This window comes from Oncorhynchus nerka, linkage group LG4, assembly GCF_034236695.1.
Source record: "Oncorhynchus nerka isolate Pitt River linkage group LG4, Oner_Uvic_2.0, whole genome shotgun sequence".
In the NCBI taxonomy this organism is placed as follows: domain Eukaryota; kingdom Metazoa; phylum Chordata; class Actinopteri; order Salmoniformes; family Salmonidae; genus Oncorhynchus; species Oncorhynchus nerka.
Window position 1 is genome coordinate 88,572,051 of NC_088399.1, and position 11,651 is coordinate 88,583,701.

At 47.4% G+C, this 11,651-nt stretch overlaps 1 protein-coding gene across 1 annotated transcript in view; it reads right to left on the minus strand.

Annotated features, from left to right (window-relative positions):
- Positions 1–11,651, minus strand: part of LOC115128828 (CUB and sushi domain-containing protein 3-like) — a 997,580-nt gene that overhangs the window by 61,770 nt on the left and 924,159 nt on the right. The window contains exon 57 of the mRNA XM_065018010.1: positions 1,961–2,143. Coding sequence (XP_064874082.1) covers positions 1,961–2,143 — 183 coding nt within the window. The remainder of the gene's footprint in view (positions 1–1,960; positions 2,144–11,651) is intronic.

Consider the following 11,651-nt stretch of genomic DNA (forward strand, 5'->3'; position numbering starts at 1 on the left):
TCACTGACACCTGGGGGTTGTGTCTGGGTGCCTCACTGACACCTGGGGGGTTGTGTCTAGGTGCCTCACTGACACCTGGGGGTTGTGTCTAGGTGCCTCACTGACACCTGGGGGTTGTGTCTAGGTGCCTCACTGACACCTGGGGGTTGTGTCTGGGTGCCTGACTGACACCTGGGGGTTGTGTCTGGGTGCCTGACTGACACCTGGGGGTTGTGTCTGGGTGCCTGACTGACACCTGGGGGATTGTGTCTGGGTGCCTGATTGACACCTGGGGGTTGTGTCTAGGTGCCTGACTGACACCTGGGGGTTGTGTCTAGGTGCCTGACTGACACCTGGGGGGTTGTGTCTGGGTGCCTGACTGACACCTGGGGGGTTGTGTCTGGGTGCCTGACTGACACCTGGGGGGTTGTGTCTAGGTGCCTGACTGACACCTGGGGGTTGTGTCTGGGTGCCTGACTGACACCTGGGGATTGTGTCTGGGTGCCTGACTGACACCTGGGAATTGTGTCTGGGTGCCTGACTGACACCTGGGGGGGTTGTGTCTAGGTGCCTGACTGACACCTGGGGGGTTGTGTCTGGGTGCCTGACTGACACCTGGGGAATTGTGTCTGGGTGCCTGACTGACACCTGGGGAATTGTGTCTGGGTGCCTGACTGACACCTGGGGAATTGTGTCTGGGTGCCTGACTGACACCTGGGGAATTGTGTCTAGGTGCCTGACTGACACCGGGGGGTTGTGTCTAGGTGCCTGACTGACACCTGGGGGGTTGTGTCTAGGTGCCTGACTGACACCTGGGGAATTGTGTCTGGGTGCCTGACTGACACCTGGGGGGTGTGTCTAGGTGCCTGACTGACACCTGGGGATTGTGTCTGGGTGCCTGACTGACACCTGGGGGTTGTGTCTGGGTGCCTGACTGACACCTGGGGGTTGTGTCTGGGTGCCTGACTGACACCTGGGGGTTGTGTCTGGGTGCCTGACTGACACCTGGGGGGTTGTGTCTAGGTGCCTGACTGACACCTGGGGGTTGTGTCTAGGTGCCTGACTGACACCTGGGGGTTGTGTCTAGGTGCCCGACTGACACCTGGGGGATTGTGTCTGGGTGCCTGACTGAAACCTGGGGGGGTTGTGTCTAGGTGCCTGACTGACACCTGGGGGATTGTGTCTGGGTGCCTGACTGACACCTGGGGGGGTTGTGTCTAGGTGCCTGACTGACACCTGGGGGGGGTTGTGTCTAGGTGCCTGACTGACACCTGGGGGATTGTGTCTGGGTGCCTGACTGACACCTAGGGGGGTTGTGTCTGGGTGCCTGACTGACACCTGGGAGGGTTGTGTCTGGGTTCCTGGTTGCAGGAGCTCCTGCAGCGAGAGCAGGCTATGTATTGCTAGCTATAGAGGCCCCTGTAGTGAGAGCAGGCTATGTATTGCTAGCTATAGGGGCCCCTGCAGTGAGAGCAGGCTATGTATTGCTAGCTATAGGGGCCCCTGCAGTGAGAGCAGGCTATGTATTGCTAGCTATAGAGGCCCCTGCAGTGAGAGCAGGCTATGTATTGCTAGCTATAGAGGCCCCTGCAGTGAGAGCAGGCTATGTATCGCTAGCTATAGAGGCCCCTGCAGAGAGAGCAGGCTATGTATTGCTAGCTATAGAGGCCCCTGCAGTGAGAGCAGGCTATGTATTGCTATCTATAGGGGCCCCTGCAGTGAGAGCTGGCTATGTATTGCTAGCTATAGGGGCCCCTGCAGTGAGAGCAGGCTATGTATCGCTAGCTATGGGGGGGGTAACAAAGGGATGTTCAAATCCTTCAGCGGTGTGACTTTGATAAAGCATGTGTCGTTGAGATATACTGTCTGGAAATGGATTGGTACAGCCGATTGTTGGACTCAGAGGACCATATTTGTTGGGAGAATGAGAAGTAATTGTGTGTGTGTGTGTGTGTGTGTGTACGTGTACGTGTGGTCTCACGTTTGCAGAAGGGTTGTGTTCCAGACCAGGTGCCGTTAGGAAAGCACATCCTCTCAGCTGAGCCAATCAGCTCGTAACCCTCAGAGCACCTGAACTGGACTTTACTGCGGATCCTGAAGTTACTCTCCTCCCTGCTGCCCTGCGACGGGGTGCCTGGGTCTCCACATGTCCCCTGGGAGTCACCTGCACACACACAGAGACACCACGCACCAGCCCAGAGGGAAAAGCACAAACATAGAAAGAGTTAATGGTCAGTCACAATGTTCCCATGGAAACACATCACAACCCTTTTTGTCATTCAAACCAGCGAAGATTCTGTCCCTTCTGCCCTTCCCTCATTCTCTGTGGGTGTAACCTTACAGAAAACCACCAACGCACGCTGATTCCCCTCTCACACCGATTCCCCTCTCTCACCGATTCCCCTCTCTCACCGATTCCCCCCTCTCACACCGATTCCCCCCTCTCACACCGATTCCCCCCTCTCACACCGATTCCCCCTCTCACACCGATTCCCCTCTCTCACACCGATTCCCCCCCCTCACACCGATTCCCCCTCTCACACCGATTCCCCCTCTCACACCGATTCCCCCTCTCACACCGATTCCCCCTCTCACACCGATTCCCCTCTCTCACACCGATTCCCCCCTCTCACACCGATTCCCCTCTCACACAGATTCCCCTCAGTAGGTCACCGGAGATGGATACTCCTGATTGATTCAGGAAAGTGCCATATATGTCCTTCCCCTTCCATCCCTCCCCTACTCCGTCGGCATAGCTCCCAGCTTGGTAGCCTTGGTCTGGTTCACAAACAGCACCCTATTCCCTATGTAGTGCACTAAATAGGGAATAGGGTGCACCCATGGTAACCTTGCTATTCACCTGAACCAGCCACACATCCATCCCAGACAGACAGATAGACAGACAGACCCACTCCCCGCCGCTGATGAGGAAATGAAAGTAATGGAGGCCGTACAGCCAGGATCTAGGAGATAGGGGACTGTGTGTTCGTCTATGGCCCTGACAGTTATCAGAGCTGTTACTGGGAGACAATCTGACCGGTCCACTCCAAACACTCGCTCAGACGTAACGGAAGATGTATCAGATGGCTCAAGTACATGGAGATACTTATGCATCATCAGTAACAGATAAATCTTGCTCTGATGCTACACACATTATAAGGATGGAAAATACTGGAAAGTCACTTGGATACAAAGTGCAATTGGTATCCATATATGATTTCAATACCAAGTGAGTAAAACATCCATACATGTATCTATCATATCCATCTCTCTCATGTCCAGACAAATACCTCACATTTACTCCCTTGTTTGTTCCATAACTACAGTAAGTCATCATTTATGAAACAATGTTATTTTAGTACATTTGCGTCATCCCCTCGCCCAAATCAAAATCCAAACACACCAAGACAGTCGTGAAGAAGGCACGACAACACCATTTCCCCCTCAGGAGACAGAAAAGATTTGGCATGTGTCCCCAGATCCTCAAAAAGTTCTACAGCTGCACCATCGAGAGAATCCTGACCGGTTGCATCACGGTATGGCAACTGCTCGGCATCTGACCGTAAGGCGCTACAGAGGGTAGTGCGTATGGCCCAGTACATCACTGGGGCCAAGCTTCCTGCCATCCTGGACCTATATACTAGGCGGTGTCAGAGGAAGGTCCAAAAAATTGTCAAAGACCCCAGTCACCCTAGTCATAGACTGTTTTCTCTACTGCCGCACGGCAAGCGGTACCAGAGCGCCAAGTCTAAGACCAAAAGGCTCATTAACAGCTTCTACCCCCATGTCATAAGAGTCTTGAACAATTAATCAAATGGCCACCGGACTATTTACATTGACCCCCTCATTTGTTTTTTACCCTGCTGCTACTCGCTGTTTATCTACGCATAGCCACTCACCCCTACCTACATGTACAAATTACCTCGACTAATCTGTACACCCACACACTGACTCGGTACTAGTACCCCCTGTATATAGCCTCGTTATTATTTTATTGTGTTACTTTTTATTATTATTTTTACTTCAGTTTATTTGGGAAAGATTTTCTTAACTCTTTCTTGAACTGCACTGTTGGTTAAGGGCTTGTAAGTAAACATTTCACGGTAAGGTCTACACCTGTTGTATTTGGCGCATGTGACAAATAAAGCTCGAATTGATTCGATTGAAATCTAATTTAGCAGCAGCCTGACTGGGGATCCAAGGCTTGAATGCAGCCGACGCACGCACGCACACACAGAGTAGATACTTACCTATACAGTGAGGCTGGAATCCGCTCCAGTGGGCAGTCTACAGACAGGTAGGCAGTTGTGTCCCTGGCCATTCAATATAGAATTCATTATTTCTCTATGTCCCTGGCAGTGGAAGCCCAGGGGACAGATAAAAGTGGCTGCTATTAACCCCACCCCCGCGGAAATCAAATTAGCGTAATACAAAAAAATCCCCATCAAAATCTGTCAGTTTTAACTAGAGATATCCGGCCCAACCCGCTGCAGCCACCAATGTTACACTGGCTCATCTACGGTGAAAGGTGCCAGAGCTAGAGCGGTGTTTGTTCAGACCATGAGACGTCCTCAAAAATCATCTGTAGCCTACAAACTATTATGACCCCTCTATGGAGAGATGACTTTCACAAACATGTGCAGTACCAGGCAAACGTTTTAGATACACCTATTCATTCAAGTGTTTTTTGTTGTTTTTTAAAACTATTTTCTACATTGTAGAATAATAGTGAAGACATCAAAAATATGAAATAACAAAAAAGTGTTAAACAAATCAAAATATATTTTATAGTAGCCACCCTTTGCCTTGAGGACAACTTTGAATACTATTGGCACTGATGTAGATCTTTGGAACATCGGCATTTTAAAATGTCTAATAAATCCATGTAATATAGCCTACATCTTCCCAATACATCCATCATTTATTTATGGCTGTGGGCTACACTAGTTCATTTAACAGACAAGACTTGGTTAGGAATTCCGCATTATTTTATATTACATGCTGCTGTCCTGTGTTGATCGGTTAACAAAGAAATGGGTATTCCTATATGATTCATTTAGAGTTATTAATGTATCTTTAGTTGTTCTACAAATGTTGGGCTGTATGTTTAGATTTTGAATACATTGTAAGGCTGCATGATACGACTCCAATGATGATTTTTTTTAAATGTCGCTTGAAAGGCATGTTTGTTTTTTGCACAGGCTGTACACACTTTATCAGTCTCTCATTCACAATTTCACAAGCACTTGATAATGCCTAGAATGCGCGCTCAGGGAGAAGTGCTGAGTGTTGCAAGCTGTGAAGCACCTCTCACTCACATGGCTATCCATCACGTGATTGCGTCTTTCTCGCAGGCTACAAGTGAAGACAGACACATCTGGGATGCGCGCGTCCTTATCCAATTTCCGAGGTGCATATTAAAGATATTGGAAGACCACATTTACTTTTCGTCAGCCAACAAGATGAGTAGCACTAGCCTATGTCAATCTACTATCCCACATAGTACAAAAGTCGACCTATTCTATTCTGTGCGAGACATAAGTATTCCAAACATAGTCTGGGACAGTTGTGGGACGCGATAGATCCCAAATGAATACAACCACTAGCATCAAAAAAATTGTTTTGTGCAATGCGGCTGATGCAACATATCCGAACGTTTAGCTTAAAATGTTGATAAACTATTAGGCTATTTCTTTACATTATAAGAGCAGCAATGCGCACATGGCAGTAGGGCAGGGGTTCTTAAACTTTTTCAGTCTGGGACCCAAATGAGAAATTCTGTGTTTTCCTGGGACCCAAGCTCAGGAAAATATGCAACTATACTTAAATATTGGTACATTTCATTGCCCTTATGCCTAAAAAATAATGCAATATAGACAAAAACAAATAACAAGGAAATACCCATAAATATATTTTCATGTTTATTTTTCCCCATTAAAAACGTTCTTACATACCTGTCTAGGTTGGAACTGTCACTGTTAAAATACAATAAATAATTTCATTCTGAACTGAATGATCACATCACACAGATGTAGAGCAGAAAACACACACATACACACAGTCCTAATGAGGTGTGTGGCTGGTTGAAGTGTTCCAACAAGCAGGTCTATTCTGGGCTCTGCTTTAGACAGTGCAACACTGAGGTCATGCTCAACATTGAGACAGTTTCTGTACTTCAGAACCCTGACTTGCATAGGTATGTGGTGCCAAACTGGATCAGAACATCTATTTCTTTCTCAGTCAGGCAGGAGACCGCTTCCTGCTGTAGATGAGCAACCCAGAAATGTGTGAGTGTTTGTCTCAAAAAGCATATTGCTTCAATCAGTTTATTCCAGTTCAGAATAAAAAAGTATTACTTGTAACAGCAACAGTTCCAACCTAGACTTGTTTTCAACAATAATTTCTACAGTAGAATGTGCAGTAGGCCTGCTAACTTTTCATCTTCATCTGAACTGTTTCTTAGGGTTGCAGGATCAGTAGCTAGTTAGCTTGCTAGTTGACTTACTTTTCCACTTCGAAGCACTGTTTCCTGAAGCATTCTTGCCTGTTCTGATGTTTGGTCAGGACTTGTCGTTTTATTAATTTGTTTGTTTTGAGAAACTCGTTACTAAGCACTTCCCCACACAAAACACATTGTTGGCGCTCCTCGTTATTTCTCAAAGTTTGTATGAAAGAGACAAAAAGTAATCACTGTATTTGCGTTTCATTATGATTGAGCTCAGTCTGAACGTGGCTAGCACGAGTCCATTTCATGACAGCGGTGAGTGATGGCGCGTGGGAATAACAAGTCAGTGGCTTGAACGACAGCGCTGCAGCGTTCGGGTTGCGGAGTGATCTTCAAGAAAACTGCAGAGAAAAGATCCGGTAAACAGTGAAGCACATTGGCCTCTACCTCTCCCACTCGCGCTGCTGCCAAACTGAGCAGAGACTGCTGATAAGCAGAGTGCACACTGAAACGAGAGCGCAGTTACACTTGGCCAAATGAATTCCAGTCATTAATGAAATAATCATACATTTACTTCGCGACCCACCATTAACAGGTCTTGGGTCGCGACCCATACTTTAAGAAACGCTGCAGTAGGCTATAAGCACCAATGTTCCATTAGCGGGAAACACTTTATCAAAAGTGACCGCAAATGCGATTATGCGTGTAACGCTTTTATAATAAAGGTGCATTTTTATGGTGAAAGTTATCTTCCCCAAACATGAAACTCACGCTGCTTATGTATGCCAGTTAGGCTCTATACCTCGTGTAAAATGGATTAATGTGCTTCTTTTTAAGAAGTTATTTGGCCACTTTAGTTGCGATTCAAACCTTATCAAAACATATAGGCCTATGGGATAGGCTACATGAGGTGTGTAATGATGATTAAAAACAGTTGCCAAAAAAAAGGCTTTGTTTCTTGCCTTATTCTGGACATCATTCACAAGTGATAATATATCATTCACAAGTGATAATATATAATTCACAAGTGATAGGCTAATATTGTCACCCATCAGATTATTAATGATTTAATCTTCTCTTTTCATATACTAAATAATATATATGTGAATTTTGTATTTATTTAGAATGGACCATTATCATGCACCTGTCTCAAAACAGGTGCACCTGTCTCAAAATATAGCCAGGTAGGCTATACTCCTATTGTAAAGATAGCAATGTGTTTAATATTAGGATAGTTGAAAAATAAATATAGTAGTCCTTGTCTATAGAAAGCTGATGGATTCCTCTTCTTTTTTGTAGAGGCCATCACAAATGTTGAGCAACATGAGCTCATGGGCTCTCATGAAGTGTTTGATTAGATTTTCCAAGACATTTGCATTAATGTTAGAGTGATTAGAGAGACAATAGAGTGCTGAGTACCAGGCAGTTAGCACGTTTGGTTGGCTACTAATGACCATCAGCAGCATCAGAGCTTGGAGAAACCTAATTACCGTGACTAAACGGTCAGGTGAAATTTGACCGTCTTCATGACTCGGTAATACGGTCACGGCAACAGCCCTAGTCATGTGGGTAAACTGCATTTGAGTGGGCATTGTTCTGTTTCACCTAGCTCCACACCTAGCATATAAAGTGCTAGTCCCTACAGACATGTACACATCAAATCAAATCAAATTGTATTTGTCACATACACATGGTTAGCAGATGTTAATGCGAGTGTAGCGAAATGCTTGTGCTTCTAGTTCCGACAATGCAGTGATAACCAACAAGTAATCTAACTAACAATTCCAAAACTACTGTCTTATACACAGTGTAAGGGGATAAAGAATATGTACATAAGGATATATGAATGAGTGATGGTACAGAGCAGCATACAGTAGATGGTATCGAGTACAGTATATACATATGAGATGAGAATGTAGACAAAGTAAACAAAGTGGCATAGTTAAAGTGGCTAGTGATACATGTATTACATAAGGATGCAGTCGATGATATAGAGTACAGTATATACGTATGCATATGAGATGAATAATGTAGGGTAAGTAACATTATATAAGGTAGCATTGTTTAGTGGCTAGTGATATATTTACAACATTTCCCATCAATTCCCATTATTAAAGTGGCTGGAGTTGGGTCAGTGTCAATGACAGTGTGTTGGCAGCAGCCACTCAATGTTAGTGGTGGCTGTTTAACAGTCTGATGGCCTTGAGATAGAAGCTGTTTTTCAGTCTCTCGGTCCCAGCTTTGATGCACCTGTACTGACCTCGCCTTCTGGATGATAGCGGGGTGAACAGGCAGTGGTTCGGGTGGTTGATGTCCTTGATGATCTTTATGGCCTTCCTGTAACATCGGGTGGTGTAGGTGTCCTGGAGGGCAGGTAGTTTGCCCCCGGTGATGCGTTGTGCAGACCTCACTACCCTCTGGAGAGCCTTACGGTTGAGGGCGGAGCAGTTGCCGTACCAGGCGGTGATACAGCCCGCCAGGATGCTCTCGATTGTGCATCTGTAGAAGTTTGTGAGTGCTTTTGGTGACAAGCCGAATTTCTTCAGCCTCCTGAGGTTGAAGAGGCGCTGCTGCGCCTTCTTCACGACGCTGTCAGTGTGAGTGGACCAATTCAGTTTGTCTGTGATGTGTATGCCGAGGAACTTAAAACTTGATACCCTCTCCACTACTGTTCCATCGATGTGGATAGGGGGGTGTTCCCTCTGCTGTTTCCTGAAGTCCACAATCATCTCCTTAGTTTTGTTGACGTTGAGTGTGAGGTTATTTTCCTGACACCACACTCCGAGGGCCCTCACCTCCTCCCTGTAGGCCGTCTCGTCGTTGTTGGTAATCAAGCCTACCACTGTTGTGTCGTCCGCAAACTTGATGATTGAGTTGGAGGCGTGCGTGGCCACGCAGTCGTGGGTGAACAGGGAGTACAGGAGAGGGCTCAGAACGCACCCTTGTGGGGCCCCCGTGTTGAGGATCAGCGGGGAGGAGATGTTGTTGCCTACCCTCACCACCTAGGGGCGGCCCGTCAGCAAGTCCAGTACCCAGTTGCACAGGGCGGGGTCGAGACCCAGGGTCTCGAGCTTGATGACGAGCTTGGAGGGTACTATGGTGTTGAATGCCGAGCTGTAGTCGATGAACAGCATTCTCACATAGGTATTCCTCTTGTCCAGGTGGGTTAGGGCAGTGTGCAGTGTGGTTGAGATTGCATCGTCTGTGGACCTATTTGGGCGGTATGAACATGAACGTTGCTGTCATATGGGTAAAGCTGCAGTTGAAAGGGCCTTGAGTGTCTTGGTTATAAATGTTCCTCTGTAGGTCCTACTGAGTACAAATCTTAGAACACACAGGGCAAATTACAGGATGCCCCCCCTTCCCCCCACACACACACTCACAATCACATGTAGTGTAGTAGGACAATAGGGGGTCACAAATAGTGTACACTTCCTAAGGTACAGCATGCTGGAGATACATGCTACTGTTACAGCCTTCTTTACTAAGCAGAACACAGCCCCAAGATATGATACCAGATGACAGTGAGTGGTGGCTTCCAGGTAATGTGTGTGTCTGTTTGTGTGCCAACTGCCAAGTGTTTGTGTGTGTATGTGTGTGCCAAGTGTGCATGAGTATGTGTGGAAGTGTGTGTCTGACTTTATTTATGAGTAAAACTTGTGTGTGTGTGTGTGTGTGTGTGTGTGGCTGCTGAGCAGGTGCATGTGTCCCATGTTCCACCTCCTCTATTATCCTCCTGGCAGCGAGCATCCCCCGGTGTGGGGGGTTCAGGTTCCCAGGAGTGTGCTCTGTCAGGGAAAATGTGCTGACCAAGTTAGGCTGGTGCTTTATTAGCTGTCATCTGAAGAGGCAGCGCTGACACACAACATGCCACCAGACAGAGAGAGGGAGAGGGGAGAGAGGGAGAGGGGAGAGAGAGAGGGAAGAGGGGGGAGAGAGAGGAAAAGGGGAGAGAGGGGAGGGAGAGGGGAAAGAGAGAGAGAGCGAGAGGAAGAGAGAGAGAGAGAGAGAGAGAGAGAGAGAGAGAGGGGAGAGAGAAAGGAAGAGGGGAGAGAGAAAGGAAGAGGGGAGAGAGAGAGAGAGGAAGAGAGGAAGAGGGGAGAAAGAGAGAGGGAAAGAGGGGGAGAGGTGAGAGAGGAAGAGGGGAGAAAGAGAGGGGAGAGAGAAGGAGAGAGAGAGAGGGCTGGCTGTCACACACTGTGATACAGAGTCAAATCTCTAGACAGCTAGCGGAGAGCCACTAAGTCACCACAAACACAACAGGCCCTCAGCCACTCCCCTCCCCCTCCCGTCCCCCTACCTCACGTGTCTCACACAGAGTATGGACATGGACACACTGGGGAACGGAGAATGGAGAACAGAGGGAGGTTAAAAGAAATCTCCCTGGTGTTTTGTCACAAAGGGCGTCTGTCTTAAACGTGCCTGTGACTTTGTGTTTGTCACAGAACTGCCTGAGTGATCGCTAGTCTCAAACAGAGCACTTGTTCTGTGGTCTCTTCCTAAGAAACTGTAGCTCTACGCTCACCGGTAAAGGGGAATAAAATGCTCTCTAAAATGCTAACTGGTCTTTTCAAATAACTATGTTCTTCATGCTAAAGAAAGCTTGGCCAGGCAACAGGGGAAAAGACAGAACCTGTACCACGTCCCCTTCCTGCCACACAATATCACATCACCAACGTTTCATGGGCACCAGACGGCTCAAAAAACCTCCCCAACACAGGCCCTGAGCCCTAGAGCCCTGCGTCCAGCCAACGCTTCAGCACCCCCGACTAATTGGAGACACAGGAAGTACAAGTATTAACCTGGAGTGCCAATCCAACACTACACCTACTAGACCACCAGGTAGCATGCTCACTGACTCAGTCACTATTGGACAGGGGGTCTAGCTAATGGACAGGGGGTCTAGTTAATTGACAGGGGGTCTAGCTAATTGACAGGGGTCTTGCTAATGAACGTGGGGGCTAGTTAATGGACAGGGGTTTAGTTATTGGACAGGGGGTCTAGCTAATGGACAGGGGGTCTAGATAATTGACAGGGGGTCTAGCTAATGGACAGGGGGTCTAGCTAATGGACAGGGGGTCTGGTTAATTGACAGGGGGTCTAGTTAATGGACAGGGGGTCTAGCTAATTGACAGGGGGTCTAGTTAATGGACAGGGGTCTGGCTAATTGACAGGGGTCTAGTTAATTGACAGGGGGTCTAGCTAATTGACAGGGGGTCTAGTTAAT